Source organism: Nerophis lumbriciformis, linkage group LG04 (assembly GCF_033978685.3).
Source record: "Nerophis lumbriciformis linkage group LG04, RoL_Nlum_v2.1, whole genome shotgun sequence".
NCBI classification, from domain to species: Eukaryota; Metazoa; Chordata; class Actinopteri; order Syngnathiformes; family Syngnathidae; genus Nerophis; species Nerophis lumbriciformis.
In genome coordinates this window covers 34,288,763-34,313,471 of record NC_084551.2, presented here as the reverse complement: position 1 = coordinate 34,313,471, position 24,709 = coordinate 34,288,763, and the positions used below count along the sequence as shown (strand labels likewise).

At 38.4% G+C, this 24,709-nt stretch overlaps 1 protein-coding gene across 1 annotated transcript in view; it reads right to left on the bottom strand.

Moving 5' to 3' along the window:
- Positions 1-8,222: 8,222 nt before the first annotated feature.
- Positions 8,223-24,709, bottom strand: part of LOC133600339 (uncharacterized) — a 29,350-nt gene continuing 12,863 nt past the window's right edge. The window contains exons 2-5 of the mRNA XM_061953303.1: positions 18,860-18,992; positions 10,675-10,838; positions 10,333-10,597; positions 8,223-10,255 (exon numbers count right to left, since the gene is read on the bottom strand). Coding sequence (XP_061809287.1) covers positions 10,092-10,255; positions 10,333-10,597; positions 10,675-10,838; positions 18,860-18,992 — 726 coding nt within the window. The 3' untranslated portion in view covers positions 8,223-10,091. The remainder of the gene's footprint in view (positions 10,256-10,332; positions 10,598-10,674; positions 10,839-18,859; positions 18,993-24,709) is intronic.

Genomic DNA, 24,709 nt, shown 5'->3' with positions numbered 1-24,709 from the left:
TATGCTAACTTCCGCTCGGGACGTTTTCACAATAAAAGCATATGAGATGAAGTGATTTATTTTTATATAGCGCTTTTCTCTAGTGACTCAAAACGCGTTACATAGTTAAACCCATTTACTAAGATACATTTAAACCAGTGTGGGTGGCACTGGGAGCAGGGGGTAAGGTATCTTGCCCAAGGGCACAACAGCATTGATCGATTGATTGAAACTTTTATTAGTAGATTGCACAGTGAAGTACATATTCCGTACAATTGACCACTAAATGGTAACACCCGAATAAGTTTTTCAACTTGTTTAAGTCGGGGTCCACTTAAATTGATTCATGATACAGACATATACTATTTTCATAATACAGTCATCACACAAGATAATCATCACAGTATATAAATTGAATTATTTACAATCCGGGGTGTGGGATATGGAGGGGGGGGGGATCATCAGAGAAATTGACATTGGAACAGTGTCACTGACTTGGTACATATGTACAGCAAGTATTGGACACAGAGAGAAAGAGATCAGAAATTATAAGAAAAAGTGACTACATTTGATTGTTTACATTTGATTATTTACAATCCGAGGAGGTATGATGAGGAAGGGAGGGTGTTAGTTTAGGGTTGGAGTTGCCAGCTGCAGGTGTTCTTTTAGTGCGGTTTTGGAGGATAGAGATGCCCTTTCTTTTACACCAGTAGTGACTAGGATGGGAAAGCAGGGATCGAACCTGGAACCCTCAAGTTTCTGGCACGGGCACTCTACCGACCGAGAGGCACTTCCGGGTTTCAGGCATGGTCTAGACTTGAGTCCTATTAGGCTACTATTTATTTACCTGCATCAGTGCAGGCATATTTTTAAAGATTTAGAGGCAAATATACAAGCAATCATTAAAAAAAAAAAAAAAAAAAGATTTAAAATGGGATGGAATGGATGTATACAACCTTAAGAAAATCAGAATCAGAATTAGAATCAGAAATATTTTAATAATCCCCGGGGGGAAATTAAAATTTTCAGCACAATCCCATTCAAGATCAGACAAACATTACAGGGAGACAGAACAGGATCGCTGACAGGTCTGCCAACTTTCGGCGCCCCTTGCAAAAAAGGTGAGAAATAGGTAAACGCCGGGGCAGGGGGCGAGGAACAAAAAATATTCAGTCTAGCCTGGGTCCCTGGAAAGGGGGTCCAGATTGAGGCCAAGGAAGAAGAAAAAACCTCATAGCCATAGCACAAATAAACATGTGTCCATCCATCCATTTTCTACCGCTTATCCCTTTCGGGGTCGCGGGGGTGCTGGAGCCTATCTCAGCTACAATCAGGCGGAAGGCTGGGTACACCCTGGACAAGTAATCATCATCGGCGGGTATGACGATCCTCCTGGTAGGGGGTATCCCTTTATGGAGGATGCCTGTGCGTGACTTTAACGTGGGGAGACTGGTGCACAGACAGTCACCGCACGATCCTTGACAGACCCGGGTCAGGGTCCAGTGGCATGGAGTCCAAGACGACTGGGGACCCTATTCTGCTACAGCTTTCATTCGCCATCGCAGCCGTTGTGACGCTCCATAGGGTTAGCAATTATCCTCCGCCTGTTCCACCGTTGAGGTCTTGAGTTGTTATTTCTCCATAACTGGGCACACATGGATGTGGGGGTGCCTTCTTCCGCCATCGCAGCCGTTGTGGTAGTTCTTACATCTACCGTCTTCCGCCTGCTCCGCCGCTGAGGTCTTCACCGTATCCCTGGCTCGGGGGCAGTCAGGTACTAGGCCTTTGCCAAGGGCCACCTGGGGTAACAGTAGTAAAGGAGTTAATCTCCTAGTGCCCCAAGACCCCATAGAGGAGCCTCCACTGCCGGATGCACTTTAACGTCATGCCCAGGACACCCTGGACAAGTGGCCACTTCATCGCAGGGCCAACACAGATAATGTGTGTAAGAGGGGAAACATCAAACAAAGAACACAAAGGACATTAAAGACTTTAAAAGGGCAGAACTGATGCAACCAGCCATTTCTACATACTGCTACAAAACGTAGACTTCCTTTTTATTGTCATTCAAATTTGAACTTTACAGCACAGATAACAAAATTTGGTTCCATAAGCTCATGGTAGTGCAGGATAAAAAAAAAAGCAATAAGGTGCATATATAAATAAATATATATCCATCCATCCATCTTCCGCTTATCAGAGGTCAGGTCACGGGGGCAGCAGCCTAAGCAGGGAAGCCCAGACTTCCCTCTCTCCAGCCACTTCGTCCAGATCCTCCCGGGGGATCCCGAGGCGTTCCCAGGCCAGCCGGGAAAGATAGTCTTCCCAACGTGTCCTGGGTCTTCCCCGTGGCCTCCTACCAGTCGGACGTGCCCGAAACCTACTCAGTGGCCTAGTGGTTAGAGTGTCCGCCCTGAGATCGGTAGGTTGTGGGTTCAAACCCTGGCCGAGTCATACCAAAGACTATAAAAAAATGGGACCCATTGCCTCCCTGCTTGGCACTCAGCATCAAGGGTTGGAATTGGGGGTTAAATCACCAAAAATGATTCCCGGGCGCAGCACCGCTGCTGCCCACTGCTCCCCTCACGTCCCAGGGGGTGATCAAGGGGATGGGTCAGTTGCAGAGGACAAATTTCACCACACCTAGTGTGTGTGACAATCATTGGTACTTTAACACCTCCCTCGGGAGGCATTCGGGTGGCATCCTGACCAGATGCCCGAACCACCTCATCTAGCTCAAAGTGAAGTGAATTATATTTATATAGCGCTTTTCTCTAGTGACTCAAAGCGTTTTACATAGTGAAACCCAATATCTAAGTTACATTTAAACCAGTGTGGGTGGCACTGGGAGCAAGTGGGTAAAGTGTCTTGCCCAAGGACACAACGGCAGTGACTAGGATGGCGGAAGCAGGAAGTAAAACAAAAATAAGACAAAAACAGATACACTGTGGTGACCTCTGCGGTGTTCCACACAATCATCTGCTGGGATGTGGTGAGCATGGCCAGAGACAGGAGCAGACCCAACAAAGCAACCAAGAGAGAACCCGCGGCCACCCACTAACTCTCGGTGTCTAAGGAGACCGAGGTGTCCGATACCTGCTCACTCAGCCAAGACACTGAAGCCTCTACGTCCCGGCGTTCAGTGCTAGCTCCGCAGTCCTGTCTCTTCATCTGCATATCCTCCTGTCACGATTTAACAAGCTGGCGGACCCAAAAGCAGACAAGAGTGGCAGATTCAAAAGTCCAAAGGGTTTAATTTAGATAAATGAGGGATGAGGGAAAGGCGTCGTCAGCTGGAGTGGAGGTGTCTGGCAGGCAGGCAGGCTTGGAGGAGGTAGGCACTGGAGGCAGAGGAAAACGATAGTCAGTCGAGGAACAAGATACCAGGAGTAAAAGGCACAAACAAAAGATCAACAAGATCATCAAAATACTACTAGAACTGGCGAGAAGCGTTACCACTTGGAGAGCTGTGAAACGATCTGGCAGCGTCATATGAGGAGACCAGGGCTTTTGTGGAGTGGAGGTGATTGGCTGATGGCAGGCAGGTGAGTGAGTTGATCAGCGCCAGGTGTGCCGGACTGGGAAGCCAGCAACCCAAACTCCGCCCACACATGACCACACCCGGACAGACAAGACAGACACACAAGACACTGCAGGGACTGTGACACCTCCAGTCTCTCCAAACGGACTCTGGTGTGGCAGAGACCCAGAAGCTGGTCTCCATGCCCGGGAGGCAGATCCAGAAGTTGACAAAAAAGCACCGCAGAAGTCATCAAAGTGCCACCCCTTGTCACACAGTCCCAAAGGGTGCCGAACCACAAGGCAAAAAAAAACCAAACATGAAAACAAGAGGGAAACATCAGGAACACAAAAGGATGACACAAGAGCACGGAGCTCCTGCCACCAGCAGCCGCTACAGCGGCGACATCTAGGAAAAAATGTATTCATAAATTAAACGTATAAAAATAAAAAATAATTGTAGAAAAATTTAAAGCATTCACCATCGACAAGACTTCACTGCTCTCTACGACCTCACTTCCTTGGACACACACACAGATTTAGAGAAAAAACTAAAAAAAAACAAATTAAACATTAATCGGCGAAAGACAAAGTTAGACTTATTCCTGCATCGGTAAGTAACGTTTTTGATTGACATAACGAGTGCCATGCTGCTGTGATCATGACGCTAATAAGAAAAAGGATAAGTTTGTGGGCAGTTGATTTCCTGCTACAAATATTAGTCTATGCAAATTCAATCTGCTGCTGGAATTTTAATTTTCCTGAGGGAACTCTCCTGAAGAAATCATTAAAGTACTATCTATCTATCTATCTATCTATCTATCTATCTATCTATCTATCTATTTATCTATCTATCTATCTATCTATCATCTACAATTCATGTGTGCGGTTGTTTTTATGATGTGAAGTTAGTATTTGTCTCAATATTTAGCTATCAATGTCCCTGTTATTCAGCAATGTTTGCTAGCGATATCAAGATTCAGGATATGCTGCTGAGCCTATGAGATATTTTTTTCATGTAGTTTATTAAAACTATTAAGGATATGTTCTTGATGCTAACAAATAGCACCACAAACCGTTATAATGTGGTCATCCGTGTCAAATAACAACAACGAAGCTTTAAGTATCTGTCATGTAAATGGACAATGAAAATATGATGGATTTGACCAACAATAACAATATTTATTACTAGGACCCCGAAAGGGACAAGCGGTAGAAAATGGATGGATGGACTTAACATGACGTTAGTTTATTTGCACAACAGTTATATTTAGGCATAGCAACCACAAAGTAATGTGATCTCTTGTCCTTTCTTTATGTTTAGTTCTGCTCTAAAACACTACTAATATAGTTAAAGTTAAAGTTAAAGTACCAATGATAGTCACACACACACGAGGTGTGGTGAAATTTGTCCTCTGCATTTGACCCATCCCCTTTGATCACCCCCTGGGAGGTGAGGGGAGCAGTGGGCAGCAGCGGTGCCGCGCCCGGGAATCATTTTTGGTGATTTAACCCCCAATTCCAACCCTTAATGCTGAGTGCCAAAAAGGGAGGTAATGGGTCCCATTTTTATAGTCTTTGGTATAAACTCGATTGCATCACATAAAGTTTCTCAAAGAACTTATATGTTCGAAAAACATTTTACAAAGTGATTGCTGCAGACACAAGTGATCCGATCCTATTCCACAAGTTGATGAAAGTGATTTTTTTAAGATCAATTTCCCTCGACGCACTTTCGTTTTTTCCCATGTTGTTTTTAGATGAAGATCACATTCTCCAATACCCAGATAAAATATATAATTATTGCATCCATTAGATTATTTTTATATTGTCTATAAAACGTAAAGCATCAGTCTTGTGGAGGTTATTTTACTTGCACAATTGTTGAAAGTATCCCTCAGTACAGCAACTTCTAATATATGTAAACACATATGTATGAGGTGCCTAATGTAAAAGTTCAGTCACACCTTTCTAGCAGATATATTTCTCAGATTTAACTCACTTTTCTCAGATTTAGATCATTTGCATTACATTTAGGTTTAAATTAAATGTTGACTCTAAATATAATATCTGAATGTTAAATCTAAACCTAAATGTTAAATCCAAACCTAAATGTGAAATTTAAATTTAATGTTAACTCTAAGCCTAAATGTTAAATCTAAATCCAAATGTTGTCTCTAAGCCTAAATGTTCAATCTAAATCTTAAGAAATCCAAATCTACATGTGAGAGCTAAATGTTAAATCTAAACCTAAATGTTAAATCTAAGCCTAAATGTAAAATATAAATCTTGAATCTAAACGTGAGCGCTAAATGTTAAATCTAAACCTTAATCCTAAATCTAAATGTTAGAGCTAAATCTCTCGCCAAGTGTAAAGATTAATATTTATAGAATGTCAATATTCCACCAATCCCACACCTCTCAGCCACAAAGTCACGCCCACATCTCTGCCTCTGTGTGCAAACACTCCTACACTTTCACACTATCACTTTTGAGTTTAAATTAAATGTTGACTCTAAATATTGAATCCAAATTTTAAATCTAAACCTAAATCTTGAAGCTAAACCTAAATGTTAAATGTGAGCGCTGAATGTTCAATCTAAATCTAAATGTTAAATATAGATCCGAACTAGGGAATTCCAATAATGGCTTTTTTGCCGATATCCGATATTCTCCAACTCTTTAATTACCGATACCAATATCAACCGATACCAATATGCAGTCGTGGAATTAACACATTATTATGCCTAATTTGGACAACCAGGTAAGGTGAAGATAAGGTACTTTTTAAAATTTTTTAATAAAATAAGATAAATAAATTAAAACATTTTCTTGACTAAAAAAGAAAGTAAAACAATATAAAAACAGTTACATAGAAACTAGTAATGAATGAAAATTAGTAAAATTAACTGTTAAAGGTTAGTACTATTAGTGGACCAGCAGCATGCACAATCATGTGTGCTTACGGACTGTATCCCTTGCAAACTGTATTGATATATATTGATATATAATGTAGGAACCAGAATATTAATAACAGAAAGAAACAACCCTTTTGTGTGAATGAGTGTAAATGGGGGAGGGAGGTTTTTTGAGTTGGTGCACTAATTGTAAGTGTATCTTGTGTTTTTTATGTTGATTTAATAAAAAAAAAAAAAAAAACAACAAAAAAAACCGATACCGATAATTTAAAAAAACAACGATACCGATAATTTCCGATATTACATTTTAACGCATTTATCCGCCTATAATATGGGCAGGCCGATATTATCGGACATCCCTGATCCTAACGTGAACGCTAAAGTTTTGATCCAAACCTAAATCTTAAATCTTAATCTAAATGTGAGTGTAATATTTATAGGATGTCAACATTCCACCAATCCGACACCTCTCAGCCGCAAAGTGACGCCCACATCTTTGGACCTGAGTGAGGACAGCCTTTTTTCACGACGGGAGGACAACAGGGTGACAAGTACTAAATCATCCAGACTAGAGATACATTGTATTATTATGTTTATCTTACCTAAAAATAAATATATTTATTAATTTTAAAAAAACAACTAAATAAATGTTTACTATATTTTGCTAAAAACATCAACATTAATTGTATTTTTATTTTTTCTGACTCCTTATTACATCCAGCCATAGAATTATATCAGTACATTAAAATAAACATATTTGAAATAATTAATTTTAAATTATCACAGTAATTCATTTAAAATGACCATATTTAATTATTAAAATAATTGTTTGTTTAACAAACACTTTAACATTTTATTTATTACATTTTGAAGCTCTCAGTAGCCAAGTTATGTTATATCCATGTTATATTTATGCAAGTTTGAAGTATCAATGATCTAAACACAGTTTTGTTTGCATATTTTCAGGATGTAGAGATATATATATATATATATATATATATATATATATATATATATATGAAATACTTGACTTGGTGAATTCTAGCTGTCAATATACTCCTCCCCTCTTAACCACGCCCCCAACCACGCCCACCCCACCCCCGACCACGCCCCCACCCCCACCCCCCGAAATCGGAGGTCTCAAGGTTGGCAAGTATGAATATTACACTCACTTTTAGATTTAGGATTTAGGTTTAGATCGAACATTTAGCGTTCACGTTCAAATCTATATTAAACATTTAGGTTTAGATTGAACATTTAGCGCTCACATTTAGGTTGAGATTTAAGATTTAGGTTTAGATTTGACATTTGGATTTAATATTTAGAGTCAACATTTAACTTAAACTCAAAAGTGATGAAAATTAGCTAAATCCGAGAAAGGTGAGTTAAATCAGACAAAAGTGAGTTAAACCTGAGACGAGTGAGTGAAGTTTGACAAAAGTGAGCTACATCTGAGAAATCTGTCAGCTAGAAAAGTATGACTGAACTTTTACATTCAGCACCCCATACTATGCACATGATCCTGAAAGGCAATTGTTGATTCCGTGCTTTTTCAAGTGAATTCCAAATGACCATGTGCACTAAAAACGTGAATGCAACCATTTGTGTTTTCCTCTATGGACCATTGAGTTTGAAAAAAAACAAAACATTGCCCCATTTGGTTCCTTTCACATTATGCTGGCAGTTCTGTGCAAACACAACAAAATAGTTGAGGCCTGCAAGAGAATGAAACATTCGCCATGCTACACTTGTAGATTTTGTACATGCATTTATAGAAATCATTAGGCTTGAAAAAAAAAGATAGGCAACTTTCATAGCCTTTATTAAATATATCCATATATATGTAACAAATAATTGATTTCATCCATCCATTTTCTACCGTTTGTCCTTCTCGGATAGAACAAAATACATTTAGAATATTTGATTCGTAGGTACAATTATGACTTAAAATATAAGTACTGTACATTTGACATAGATTATAAACTAAAATATCATAAACTAATACATATGAATAAATACTCTCCAATGAATGTTGCAGGAGTTGACCACTGCTTGAGATTAATTACTAACATTTTTGAGGCTAAAATGTTGTTCTTTGCACCATGCCAGTGAAGACCTGGAGCTTTGGTTCTATCAACTGAGATCCTTACGGTCTTAATTAGAGGGAGTAAATCACACGGTTAATGTTCATAACATTGTTTTATTCTAGCCATGAAATGTAGGTAATTCACCGGATTTCCACACATGTTGAAATGACGCCTGGCAAGTCGACAGAAAATTTGTAAACATCCCCTACTGCTAACCAAAAATTAAAATCAAAGTTTTAACTGAAATAAAACTGGTTTAAAAAAAATTTCATGGTACTGTACTTGAAAATAAACTACACTTTTTTGACAGTGAAACCTGAAAAGAGATGATTTCCTTCTACTCCAGAAGGTTTATTAAAGAAACACACTCCATGTTTTAGCAAACAAATCTTTCCCCCCCTTTTTTTAGCGGTTCCAGCTATAAGCTGATTTTGAAAACATAGGAAGTTGAAAACAAAATTAGCTGCTCCAAAATACATCCACAAAACAAAAGAAAACATGAAAATGCTATGGCGTACAATTTGCATCAGAGTAAATGCCAAAATAGATACATGCCAGAATAACTAAAAAGAACTGTATTAGAACATGGGCAACCTACAGCCGAGTTGTTTTTTTTCTAAAATACCTTTTTGTGCAGAAAGTCCAAGACTGTCGGGATTGCGGAACACCGGCCAAACCTGTTATTATAGCTGCATACAGTTGGCAGTCACAAAGGAATGTGGTTTGGCTTTGCTGCACTCAGTCATCACATAAGATAGTCCTGTAAATATTAATAATGTCACGACATGGCTGACATGCTGTGTCTGTGTTTGTGCAAAGACAATATATAGAATGGAATAGTTTTCTTTTTTTAAATGGTATTGGGAAATCAAAATTTCCAAAGAAACGATACAAAAAACTTCATCAAAAACGAGCTACAATTTTCAAAGACAAGATAAAGACATTTGCTATTGAACCATTACAATAAAAGATTTATAAGACAAAAAAAAGTACCTGCAGGGCAACCAAATTGCGCGTACCAAAAAATGGACATAAGGAATGTCATGGCAGCAAACTAACACATTCTTACAGTCAAAGCAAAAAGCGATAAATGAAATGTAACAACACATGAAATCTGACCTTGAACAAAAAAAAGTGAGGAAGGACTAAACTTTTGGAATACTCGTCATATGTGGTACCTTTTTATGAGAGCATTCTAACCACACTGAAGCTGTTCCACTCTTTGGTTTCAGCCAACATTCTCATTACTTGTTATTAATATTATTATCAGCTGCAGAAGCAAGTCCATCGTAGGTAGGCAGTGTGGGTTTATAAGGCACATAGTGGAATAGACTTTTCTTAGACTAGAATGGCTGTGATCCTCTCTCTCGAGACCTTTTCTTTCTTACTGATGCCACTGAGGATTGCAATAATATAGTTAATATAATTCACCCATCTTGTGTGTTTATGTCCATCACAAACGCTGACAATTGTGTCGACTAGAGACTGAGATGTGTAAAGATAGACTGCAAAAATAAAGATGGAATCGGGCCGTTCTCAGTCTAAACTGGCGGCTGATGGTTTCCATTCTGAGTCTCTATTGGTCCGTTCAGGCGTAAAACTCCTTGCTGGGCGCTTTTTGATAAGCTGCTGTGGACAGTTTGTTGTCGCCTAGATCGTAGCTGCCTTCGTCCTTCTTCTTCATGCGGTAGGCGAGGAGGATCAGCAGAGAGATGGCACAGAGCAATCCAACCACCACGCATGCTATCACCGCTGCAGGAAAGAAGTGAAATGTTACATTCTGGATTCTTTCCTGTGAGAGTAGCCTACTTGATGTAATATGTGCTTACCTGCCAGCACCTCCGTCCTCTCCCACATGCTCTCAGATGTTACGTCATCAGGAGAGTAAAATATTCTGCTGCCACGACCATCGGGGATCTCATTGGTCAGAACTCCATCGTCGTCTTTGTTGTCTTTGACTTTGGTTTTGGAGGAGTCGTCCCACCTATCCAGGCTGTTGTCCTCCTCTGTCTCTTTCGGGCTGTCGGGCTCAGAGGTGGTGCTCAGACTGGGAGAATGAGTGACCGAATCAGCAACCAGGTCCTTATCCGACACCTAAAAAGGGACAAACAGCCGTTAAAAATGAGTATAAAGGCTTTCAGCAGCAGTAATAGTATGACCAGTATTTTTACCTCCTTTGCTTCGGTGGCCTTTGTGAACGATGTTGTATCAGCGTCCATCACTTTGGTTGTTGGATTGTTAGCAGGGTCCACCGCCGACTTTGTTGGAAGTGTTTCTTCGGTCTCGGCCACATTGAAGTACTCTGTGATGTTTATAGTCTCCTTGTCTTCTTTGTCTGTACAAACAGATTTCCGTGAGTCACTTTCCAGTCTACACATATGTCATCATTACATTTGTTGTTATAGTCATGTTTTAATGCTCGTCTACACATTCAACTTTTGGGAAAATATGACAGAAAAGTTGTGGGAACACTTGTCATGTGCCTTTCACGTGAAATGTCACATGGCAGTACAAGATGGAGGCACGCTATAGTGAAAAATGCAGTGACAGTCATAAAATTGATAGAGAAACTCTCTTTGCTCTGTGTGTACCTTATGGTGTGTGTTTTTGCTGTTTTTTTTCAAGATTTAATTGTATTTAAAATGAAACAATGAGCACCAAAGCCGAACTTTAGACAACCTTAGCTTACGTATTTCTCTGTGAAAACAAAGTTTTATCCAAAGATGGAGTGTCTCTAGACTAGACCTGGGCAAATTAAGGCCCACCGGACATTCCCACATAATTTTTTTAGACATTTAAGATGGAAAATGTAGCTGCCATTATGATGTGCAGTGATGTATTTCAATGGTTGGAATCTGCGCTTTTGCATGATACACTAGTTACTATGGTAATCTAATTAGTTGCTATGGTAATCTAAGTCACAGCAGCTCAGACGAGGCACCAAGCAGTGTTGGTGGGGAGCATTTCCACAGAGTGTCAGTCTGAAATGCGGGTGTCAGGGACAGACGCGCAAGGAGATTTTTACAACAAAGTTCTAAAGCTTAGTGATGTATCAGATATATCAGATTGTAGGTGGGTTTTTTTACCCTTCGCGTTCATATTTCGCTGTGTTTTTTTGTTGTTACGCATTTTTGTTGCGTTTCGCTTGATTGTAAAATATGTCGATGAGAGGGGGTGTGACATTCATATGTTGTCAATATTCAGTGTTTTATCGTTCCTAGTTAATATTGTAAATCCCACATTCTTTATTTTCATGTACATTGTGGGTGTCTCATTTAGTAAAAAAAATTTTTTGAATTCCATTTCGTTTTTTAAAATGGGGACATTATCACCAGATCTATGTAAGCGTCAATATTTACCTTGATGTTGCAGAAAAAAGACCATATATTTTTTAACCGATTTCCGAACTCTAAATGGGTGAATTTTGGCGAATTAAACGCCTTTCTATTATTCGCTCTCGGAGCGATGACGTCACAACGTGGCGTCACATCGGGAAGCAATCCGCCATTTTCTCAAACACATTACAAACACTGAGTCAAATCAGCTCTGTTATTTTCAGTTTTTTCGACTGTTTTCCGTACCTTGGAGACATCATGCCTCGTCGGTGTGTTGTCGGAGGGTGTAACAACACGAACAGGGACGGATTCAAGTTGCACCAGTGGCCCAAAGATGCGAAAGTGGCAAGAAATTGGACGTTTGTTCAGCACACTTTACCGACGAAAGCTATGCTACGACAGAGATGGCAAGAATGTGTGGATATCTTGCGACACTCAAAGCAGATGCATTTCCAACGATAAAGTCAAAGAAATCTGCCGCCAGACCCCCATTGAATCTGCCAGAGTGTGTGAGCAATTCAGGGACAAAGGACCTTGGTAGCACGGCAAGCAATGGCGGCAGTTTGTTCCCGCAGACGAGCGAGCTAAATCCCCTGGATGTCTTGGCTCACACCGTCCCTTATGCCACCGAAGATGATCAAGAGAAGAATATCGACCCTAGCTTCCCTGGCCTGCTGACATCAACTCCAAAACTGGACAGATCAGCTTTCAGGAGAAGAGAGCGGATGAGGGTATGTCTACAGAATATATTAATTGATGAAAATTGGGCTGTCTGCACTCTCAAAGTGCATGTTGTTGCCAAATGCATTTAATATGCTGTAAACCTAGTTCATAGTTGTTAGTTTCCTTTAATGCCAAACAAACACATACCAATCGTTGGTTAGAAGGCGATCGCCGAATTCGTCCTCGCTTTCTCCCGTGTCGCTGGCTGTTGTGTCGTTTTCGTCGGTTTCGCTTGCATACGGTTCAAACCGATATGGCTCAATAGCTTCAGTTTGTTCTTCAATTTCGTTTTCGCTACCTGCCTCCACACTACAACCATCCGTTTCAATACATGCGTAATCTGTTGAATCTCTTAAGCCGCTGAAATCCGAGTCTGAATCCGAGCTAATGTCGCTATATCTTGCTGTTCTACCCGCCATGTTTGTTTGTATTGGCATCACTGTGTGACGTCACAGGAAAATGGACGGGTGTATATAACGATGGTTAAAATCAGGCACTTTGAAGCTTTTTTTTAGGGATATTGCGTGATGGGTAAAATTTTGAAAAAAACTTAGAAAAATAAAATAAGCCACTGGGAACTGATTTTTAATGGTTTTAACCCTTCTGAAATTGTGATAATGTTCCACTTTAAGGCGGTCTATCATAACCTTTTTAGCTTTCAATCAGACATTATTGTGAGGTTTTGTATTGGTGTTCCTAAAAAAATCAGATATACCGGCCCCCAGACGCATTTTTGTCCCTAAATTTGGCCGCCCTGAGTCAAAATAATTGCCCAGGCCTGTTCTAGGCACTTTTTTTTTACAAACAAATCTTGTCAGGAATCTCGCAGGTCAAAGGGGGTGTTTAGCACGTTTTCATGACGGTGGTAATGCAGTCCCCTGGATTGTGCATGTGCCCTGCATGTCTGTATCTCCGCTCCCACTGGTATTTGATTCGCGAGTAAATGCATGACGCAACAAGTACTCTTTCTTTCACTTTTATGACGTCCAGTGCGAGACATTCGGTACAGGTTTGTACCGAACCAAAGACTCTTTACAGCAAACCCCAAACCATTAGTTACACATCTAGATGTGTCTAAATATTCGTTAATATAGCAACAAAGCCGCTAAGTTGGCAACGCAGATCCTCCTGCAAATGAACTGTATTAAAAATTGAAGTTAGGATGCTTCTGGTCTAAAGGAGGATGAAGAATAGCCAGAAACTATCAGACTTTATAATTCACACGTAGCCTCCAGAAGCATCATGCATAGACATTATTTTAAGAAGTCCATTTATACGTGTTTTTACATATAGTTGTGGTCATGGTTTTAATTTATTTCGAACATGCATACAGTTGCAAAATGTTACATGACATATTTCCAGTTCCTAATTACTACATGTCCGAAAAGGAGTAGGAAGAAGCAGAGCTTATTTAATCATATCCCTTTTCCATTTTATAGCAATTTTTGACACATTTGTTTGTTCACTTCCTGTACTCAATCAAAGTTTACTTATATAGTCCTTAATCACAAATGCCTCAAAAGGCCTGCACAAACCACAACAACATCCTGTGCTCGGATCCCACATCAGGGCAAGAAAAAACTCAACCCAATGGGACAACAAGAAGCCTTGGAACGGACCGCAGATATGGGGCCCCCCTCCTGTAACGACTGGAAAGGCCGTGCTTGCAGCGTGACCCCAAGGATGCAGAGAGCAGCAGGCGGAATGCAGGCAAAAGTATATTTAATTGCAAAGTAAGATAATAGCAGCTCGGAAGTGCACAGCAACAAAACATGTAGGAAATAAACATACTCTCAGCAATTTATGGTTTGCATTATGAGATGAATAAGATTTAATTTTTTTGATAAGATTCAATATGTTTTCCAGGATTCTTCTTTGTTCTTTGTGAACAATTTGTGTTTGAACAGTTTCCTAAACTGAATCATTTTGGTACTTTGCTTGACTTCTTTACTTAATCCATTCTATAATTTAATTCCACATACTGATATGCTAAATATCTTAAGTGTTGTACATGCATACAGATGTCTTAAATTAGATTTTTCACTAAGGTTATATTTCTCCTCTTTTGTTGAGAATACTTGTTGTACATTCTTGGGTAGCAGGTTCTAGTTTGCTTTTACTTTTTTATTTCATTTTAAATATTTTTTATTTTAGCTGTTTGCAAATGCACAAAGTCGTTGAATTTCAATTATTTTTGAGACAATAATTGAAGTGTTTGGGTGTTCTCTATATCCAACATTATGTAATATTCTAACCTTTTTTGTAACACGGTTAGTTACTTAACTGTACTTTTGTAGTTATTTTCCCATATTTCTACACAATAACTTCGATATGGTAACACTAGCAAGCAGTGGAGAATATAGAGTGATTTTTTTGTTCACAACATATTTAGCTCTACTCGTTATTGATGTGTTTCTTGCTACTTTATGTTGTATATTTGTATATGATGTTTCCAGTTCATTGTATCATCTATTATTTATCATCTAATTTGATTTATTTTACCCTTTCAATGTCTACTCCATCTACTTGTATTTGACTTTCTATTCGACTGTTACCGAATAGCATTATTTTAGTTTCACTACTATTCAAGGATAATCTGCTTTTATCAAACCATCTGTGTATTTTTGTATTAGCTTCTGTGTGTTCTCTCCTGAACAAAACAGTCCTGTCACCTGCAAATATTAACTTTGTAACTTTACAAATATTGTTTGTATACAGATTTAATAATTTTGGTCGCAGTAGTGATTAAAAAAAAGATCATACGCTTCATCTACATCATTTTCACTGTATACATTGTCCCAATATTGTTCACTCCTAATAGTGTTAATATTTTTCTCTGCGCAGTCTTTGAAGTGCCTTTTTTGTCATTAATGTTCCTCTTCTTAATTGTATTTCCACAATGTGAAATAAAGTTAAATGAAACAATGAGCACCGATTCATAAGTAGTCCCCCCAAGGCGAACTTTAGACAACCTTGGTTTACGTATTTCTCTGTAAAAACAACATTTTATCAAAAGATGGAGTGTCTCTAGAGGCTCTTCTTTTTAAAAATAAATCTTGTCAGGACTCTCGCAGGTCAAATGGGGTGTTTGGGTATCCAACATTATGTATTATTCTGACCCTTTTCAGTGACTTAAATATACTTTTGTAGTTATTTCTCCATATTTGGACACATTAACTCAGATATGGTAACACTAGCGAGCAGTGAAGAATATTGAGCGATTTTTTTTTGTCCAGAACATATTTTACTTCCATCCATCCATTTTCTACCGCTTATTCCCTTCGAGGTCGCGGGGGGCACTGGAGCCCACCTAAGCTACAATCGGGCGGAAGGCGGGGCACACCCTGGACAAGTCGCCACCTCATCGCAGGGCCAACACAGATAGACAGACAACATTCACACTCACATTCACACACTAGGGCCAATTTAGTGTTGCCAATCAACCTATCCCCAGGTGCATGTCTTTGGAGGTGGGAGGAAACCGGACTACCCGGAGGGAACCCACGCAGTCACGGGGAGAACATGCAAACTCCACACAGAAAGATCCCGAGGCCGGGATCCAACTCACGACTTCGTATTGTGAGGCAGACGCACTAACCCCTCTTTTACTTACTTTACTTATTATTGACATGTTTCTTGCCACTTTGTTGTATATTTTATATAATATTTCCAGTTCATTTTATCACCTATTATCATTTAACTTGATTTATTTAACCCTTTCAATATCTACTCCATCTATTTGTATTTGTGTTTGACTTTTTATTGTACTTTTACCAAATGGCATTATTTCAGTTTTACTGATATTCAAGGATAATCTGCTTTTGTCAAACCATCTCTTAAATCTTAAATAATTTCTTCTGTGTATATTTGTATTAGCCGATGTGTGTTCTCTCCTGAACAACACACAGTTGTGTCATCTGTCAAATACTAACTTTGTATCTTTACCAACGTTTATATAAAGATTGAACAATTTTGGTCCCAGATTTGATACTTGGGATACGCCACAAGATATGTTTAGCTCGCGAATTGCTTCCTGTGGTCAAATAGCTTTTTATCAAGTTCAACAAGGTGCCAAGCCATACTGTTCTAATTTGGTAGTGAAGATGTGATTAATTGTGTCAAATGTTTTTGTTGGATCCATATATACACTACAGCTGCACACTGTTTACCATGTATTGCTTTGGTAATCGCTCCGTTATTTTTATTAGAGCCATTGATGTTGAAATGTTGGCTCTGTATTGGTTGTTCGCAACTGTTCCACTTTTATTCATAAATGTGTTTAGTCTATTGTTAAACAATTTTTCAATAATTTTAGAAAATTGCGGAAGGGAACACATCTACAGTTTGTAAAATGGTGTTTGTCTCTAGTCTTATAAATCTGTACTACTTTTGCTATTTTCATTTTGTTTGGGAATTTGCCCGTTTGAAATGATAGGTTGCTGATACAGTAGGTAAGGATGTATTTGACCTCATGCCTGTAATAACTCTGCATGTAACCAAAGCATTAAGGACTGGGACTATCCAGGACTAATTGCAGTGTGCTCAAATAACCTACCAGGTAGCATCTGTGCGCAGATAATATCATCTCTTTCTGTTTCTGACTTATCAGGTCGGTAGTGCATATTTCAGGCATTCTTCACGAAACGCTTTAGGGATAAGGCAAGAACTAACCCAGACCCACTGTATACGTTAAAGGTTCTGAAATCTCTTCAATACTTTTTCATCATTTCCATATCAAACATGATAAAAAACAACAAATCCAAAAGTGTCACTAAGGTCATGACACTCAATCTGTAACACAAAGAGATAAATAAATATATACATGAGTAAATAAATAAAGAATTAATAAATGAAAAGGTTCTCATATATAAAAGGTTAATAAGTTGGGCTTCACAAAATAGAATGAATAAGACTATCTTATTTTTCAATAAGGTTCAATATGTTTATCAGAATTATTTCTCCTTGTACTTTGTAAACACTGAGTAAGAATCGTTTTTTAAAACTGGATCTTATTAATACAGTTTGTCTTATTTGCTTAATCCATTACATAATTTAATTTACCTAATTTTAGCTGTTTGCAAATGTGCCAAATCATTGAATTTCAATAATTTTGATTCAATAAACAAAGGCTTTAAGTGTTCTCTATATCCAACATTAAGTATTATTCTAACTGATCTCTTTTGTGACACGGTTAGTGAATGAAGGGTACTTTGGCAGTTAATTCTCCATATTTCTACACAATACCTAAGATATGGTAACACTAGCGAGCAGTAGAAAATAGAGTAATTTTTTTGTCCAGTACATATTTTCATTTATTTATAAAAGACATATTTCTTGCCCATATATTTTACATGAGATTCCATTGTATCATCTATTATTACACCTACAAATGTGATTTATTGTACCCTGACAATGCAAACTCTGTCTATTTTACTGAGATTTAAAGATATCTTGTTTTTTTCAAACCATTTCTTTAGTTTAATAATTTCTTTCTTCTGTGTGTTTTATGTTTTTACGCCAAGGATCTATCCATCTATCTAGAAAAACAAGGGTGACGCAATTATGACTTCGGCGTGGATGATTCCATTGATACCGTAATTTAGTTAACTATTTCCCCTGCTACTTATTATTTTATGACATGTCAAAAAGGCCCGCCATGAAAAAGATAATTAGAACAGGATTTTTGCACAGTAATTTCAACAGTTAGAGAGAACCTCATTTTGGCATCAAAAGGCGTTAGAAAATGTTTACAACATGGTTGCTTGGATACGCAACCAGGCTTTAAGTACACCCAGATTTGACAAAACCACAATTTTGTCCTCTGATCACACTAAAAATGCTAGGGCACATTCTCCGCTGGGGGGCAAGATGACTTATTTTGAATACAAAGTAAAATACACTTTGCATTAGCTAGCTCCACCCTGTTTTTTTTTCATGTAGATATTCATGTATATATTCATTTCACCCACTGTATAGAGTGTACAGGGTCACATTTGTGGGCCACACCTTTCTTTGCACTTCTATATTTTTTATATTTTATATATTTACACATTGTTTTCTTGCATGCACACATCGCACTGTATGGAATGGCCTCAATCTCGTTACCCTGCGTAATGACAATAAAGCTGATTCTGATTCTTTTAAAAACACCCCACCTAGTATATATCACCCCCAAGACAAAGAAGCAGTACTTATTCATGAGGTGTAACCAAGTCCAATTAACAATAATACAAATGTACTTTCTGATTTCTGTAAAGGCCACACCTGTCTGCTGGCAAGAAATCATCATCATCCTTACCATAATCTCCGGATCCCGAGCCTGAGCCGTAGTCATACCCGTCTTCATCATCTATTGGGAGGTCCCCTGATGTTTGATCCTCAATGTAAATGTCATCTCCTATGAATGAGTGCGACTGGGACAAGACCAGCATCTGAGGGAGGAAAATCAGTGTCACTACTCAAATGACTGTAGGAAGAAGAAAGGGTCGTCCACACTCACAGAAAGTCATTAAATAGTTGAAACATAAAACACCTATTATTATTGAACACAGGAAGTGCATAGTTTCGATCATTTTTATTTACACTTAACAGAAGCAATGCGGTTACTGAAACCGATTGCAGTGTAACACGGAGCTGACATTACGCACACACACACACACACACACACACACACACACACACACACACACACACACACACACACACACACACACACACACACACACACACACACACACACACACACACACACACACAGAGAGGAATGAATGTGGCCCATTGAGACGTGAAGTATGCATGTCTGGTATGCATGCTGTGCTTCCAGTAACACAGGTGCTAACACGGAGGAAGGAAGGGAATGGAGCTTCTTATAAAACAGGTGCTGAAAACAAACGAGAAGACACAGCAATAAATATTGCATGATAAGCTGTCTGATTAAGAGGGTAGCAATTTAGTAGAATGCACAAAGCAAATAAATGTGTGTCTTCACATTGTGAAATGATTCACACACTTTGTCAGGAGTTTACAACACCAGGTGAGAGATGTGGTTACCAAGAAATGTGATGCAGCACTTATTTGGTCAAACAGAAATCAGCTTTTTTATGGACCCCAAATTTATGTAACTACATTTTTTGCGTTTGAATCTTGTGAAATTATTTTTTTTTTTTTTACATCTAATTATGCTTACAAATTAATGTAAATAATTAAGTGTTGTGAAATTCAGTGTATAAAAGTTCAGTGCACAAAAGTTCAGTGTGGAAAACTTTGCTTCTTCAAAAAGCAAGACTCACTTCCGGTAAATTAAAACAGAAGCAATCAATCCTGTCTCAGTTTGAAGTCCCGTGACACAGGTTTTGCAAAACATCATAAAAAAAGCACTGGGCTACATGGGCATAATACAACATGATACACACTTCAATGCGGCCGGCTGGATGTTTTCAAATTATAGAAATGATTCAAATGGTTAAAATCTGCACTTTTGAGATGACAAGACCATATCTTTTGTTATTCTTGTGTATGCAGAACAATTCTAGTGTGACCATATGGTAATCATCCATCCATCCATCCATTTTCTACCGCTTGTCCCTTTCGGGGTCGCTGGAGCCTATCTCAGCTGCATTCGTGCGGAAGGCGGGGTACACCCTGGACAAGTCGCCACCTCATCGCAGATAGACAGACAACATTCACACTCACATTCACACACTAGGGCCAATTTAGTGTTGCCAATCAACCTATCACCATATGGTAATCATAATAAATACAAATATTTAACTAATATTACCAAAAAAACGTAATGTCTTTTTGCCTGGTTATTTTGTACTTAAGCTACCTACCTCCTGGTTCTTGGGTATTATAGTTTTTTTTAAATAAAAAATATCCTTCAAGACCTTGCAATTTTATGTAATCTCTCCGTTACCATTAATTTCACTAGGAAAGTAAGTCTGCCCCTTGACGCAGATTTAGTTCCTTGTTAACAACTTCGGTGCTTCAGAGTATTTTACCCTTTGATATGTTGTTATAATAAAGCTGTGGATGGACTCTAAACATGAGACATGAGAATGTTAGTCACCACATTTGTCACCAAAGATGACAGCTAAAGAAAGTGGTGGTGAATTGTTTTGCATGTACAACATCACAAGCCGAGTCACCACTTGACCGTTACTTTTAACCGCACGTCATGCCCGCAGGGTGTCGACAAACATGACAACTGACCATGACTGACTGAAGCTGTGGCTTGCAGATCCGTTACAGGTATCAAAATAAATTAATTGCGTAACTTTAAAATAAACTCAAAATGTGGAAAATATTAGTAAAACTAGTTTTGTTTTTTTGTCTGCATCTAAAAAGATCTATGCGCGAGTGTCAGAGTTAAAATTAATGTACATCGTTCAAATGTTTCAACCCAAATACAGTATGTGTCAAATTAACTGCCTCTTAGAGTAAAACAAATGACAAATTGGTAACGTCAAAGGCTGATGCAATGTTATTGAAAAGAAAAATAAGCCTAAAAACATTGCAGCAACTCTTTGAAAAAGCAGCTACAAATTCAGGCATCTTAGGGTATGTTCACACTGCAGGGCAGAATGTCCAAACCAGATTTTCTTGTCAAATCCAATCTTTTTATGTAATCGTTAACATTACAAAAAAATCCGATGTGTAATGTGAAGGCAAGCTGACTCGCATGCAGACATGCAGGGTTTACTGGCATTAACCATTGCTCCAGTTCTAGTAGGTGTCAGTCAGTCCTACCACATTTGTAGAAATTTCAAGTATTTTGTGCAATTAAAGTCAACATTTTCTGAACCAAATTATTGCGTGCAGAAGATTTTGAAGAAAGAGGACAATAAATTTGGCACTCGTATTTGAGGGACATTTTGTTTGACGTTTAATTCAAAGAACGTGTGCGCGAGCAGTCGAAGACAGGAATGGTGGAACATTGACGCAAATTCATTATTTTCATCTGTTTTCATCACATATTCATTTTTCAAACATCTAATTTGGTGAAGAAATATGGCGCTTATCGGAAATTGGATACATATTTGATTAATATCCATATAAGAAAGAGGCCTTGGTCGGATTTGAAAAATTCTGAATTGCACTGTTCACATTGACATGAAAAAATCTGGGCAAACAAATTGTAATTGACCTGCATTGTGAACAAGGCCAGAGTCTCGACAAACTATTTAAAAAGCCTGCAAAATCCCAGAAGGACTGATAGAAGACTTGATTGTTGTTTAATAATTTCTAAATTTGAAAAAAGTGGGTGCACTACTTGGCTGCAACCAGAAGAGACGCTGCTGATTTATTCTCAACACGTTTGTAATCTGACAAGACAAAAAACTCCACTATGGCACAGCATCCATCCATCCAATTTCTACCGCTTGTCCCTTTCGGGGTTGCGGGGGGTGCTGGAGCATATCTCAGCTGCATTCGGGCGGAAGGCGGGGTACACCCTGGACAAGTCGCCACCTCATCACAGGGCCTACACCAGGGGTGCTCATTACGTCGATCGCGATCTACCGGTCGATCTCGGAGGGTGTGTCAGTCGATCACCAGCCAGGCATTAAAAAAATAGTCCTAAAAATGAGCGATCATAAATCTTCACTATGACGTCACTTTCGTCACTTGATTGACATTCACGGCACCCGAGGGTCTTCTGAGATGACGCTGGCTGCTGCCAGCTCATTAAAATTACCGACTGGAAGGCGAGAAACACTTTATTTCAACAGACTCTGGCGCCGTACCTGTCGTCAAAACTCCAAAGACCGACTGCACAGTTGCACAATAAAAGCTCTGCTTCATCCTGCCTGCGCTACCAAAATAAGAGTCTCAGAAAGCTGGCGTGCACAAGCTAGCAAGCTACGGAGTTTGCCGACAATGTATTTCTTGTAAAGTGTATACAAAGGAATATGGAAGCTGGACAAATAAGATGCCAAAAACCAACCACTTTCATGTGGTATTGGACAGAAAGGAGGACTTTTTTTCTCCTTCATTCGAAAATGCGGACCTTATCAGCACTACTGTCTTATTCCAATCAATGCAAGTCATCACAATCAGGTAATACACCAACTTATATTCTTGTCTTCATGAAAGAAAGGAATTTATATGTGTTAAACATGCTTGTATTATCTTTAACTACCTTTAACTTGTTAACAATATTAACTATATGTGTTAAACATGCTTGTATTATCTTTAACCACCTTTAAGTTGTTAACACTATTAACTATATGTGTTAAACATGCTTGTATTATCTTTAACCACCTTTAAGTTAACAATATTAACTATATGTGTTAAACATGCTTGTTTTATCTTTAACCACCTTTAAGTTGTTAACAATATTAACTATTTGTGTTAAACATGCTTGTATTATTTTTAACCACCTTTAACTTGTTAACAATATTAACTATATGTGTTAAACATGCTTGCATTATCTTTAAACACCTTTAACTTGTTAACAATATTAACTATATGTATTAAACATACTTGTATTATCATTAAACACCTTTAATGTATTAACAATATTAACTATATGTGTTAAACATGCTTGCATTATCATTAAACACCTTTAACTTGTTAACAAAAACATATATTTCATAAATAAGTAAATATAAATTATATATATGAATGAGGTAGATCCCCACGACTTGATCAATTGAAAAGTAGCTCGCCTGCAGCAAAAGTGTGAGCACCCCTGGCCTACACAGATAGACACAGCATTATTTTGCTAAATACGTCACTGGCATTAAACAAGGGAGATCCAAACATTCCCGTAGCCAATGAAAGAAATACTTAAAAAACAAAAACAAATAGTAGATTCTTCATTCCATGTACATCTGCTGTGCAGTTGTGTAATCCTGCGAGCTAACACGCCAACAGCAACCAAAACAATACCTCTAAAGCTTTATGCAGGACATTTTAACCACCCAGGAAAAAAGATGTTTGAGGAATTTTCTGTTGACAAAGGATGGAGAATTGCAAGTGACTGAAATGTACCAATGCTTTCACTAAAAGAAAGCAATCTCCACCGTGTTCAGCTCACACTATGGACTACTTACTGGATAGACTCTCTTGGTGTAGAGGGAACAGTTAATACAGCATGTGGTGAAAGCAGAATTCCCTTTTATGGTGATAAAGACTAGTCTTACTGTGACCTGGGGTTATTTTATCAACTGAAGTGCATGAAACTGCCTTCCATCTTTCAAATTGTTCCTATCATACAGTAAGTGTACATAAATATATGACCAAATAGATAAAAGACAGAAGGCTAAAGAGGCCTTCGGACATATTGCAAAACTGCTTTCACAGATTTATTGCAGGGACAGTGTAACAGAATAAAATGCAACAAAAACGTTTCACCGTCTTGCCCCTGTGCCAGAAAGTTGCTATAATGCATGTGGGTTTATTATAAGAGAAGCACACATCTGGAAAACATACATGGCGTCACACACACCATAGAATATATACCCATCTGGTAGCCTGGTGCGCCGTCATGACGAGAAGAGTGTGCTGGAAAAAGCTCGATCGCAACAGTAAAACTCTGCACATACGTATAGCAGCCTAAAAGCGAGTGCAGTTGGCTAAATGCACAATTTTACTTTTGCAATAAATAATTCCTTTTTACCACTAGGCTTTATAGTGTATTCAGTAAAATGTTCCTCCCATGGGCTACAAGTCAGTTATATAGACTGAGCAGGATGGAAGCATGGTTGTGTAACCTCTTTAAGTATAAACAACAGGGCTGTCATCACCAGCATTATATAGCAGCATCATCAAACACTACAGTATGCTCGTGAATAGCAGAACTAGAAACCCCCACCTATTTGTAGTTCAGCATTTGAAGATGTATTTTCTCCATTTTAAACTGTTAGATTTTACTTGCAACGTGAACAGAAATTGGCTTGCCTTACTCAACATTTTACAGCACCAGAAAATGCTTTGACAAGACATGATTTGTAACTGTGCGTTTTGTAAGTACAACACTGTATACTTTGACTGTATTTTTTTAAATAATGTAAAAACTGAATTTTAATTTAACAACTTTCAAAGGTATTGAGTTTCCAAAAAACAAGCATTTAAGGGGTTTTTAATTAGTGCCTCTATTGACATTTTCTCACTAGTCAGTAGTAGTGAATAGGCTACAGTCTGTTGC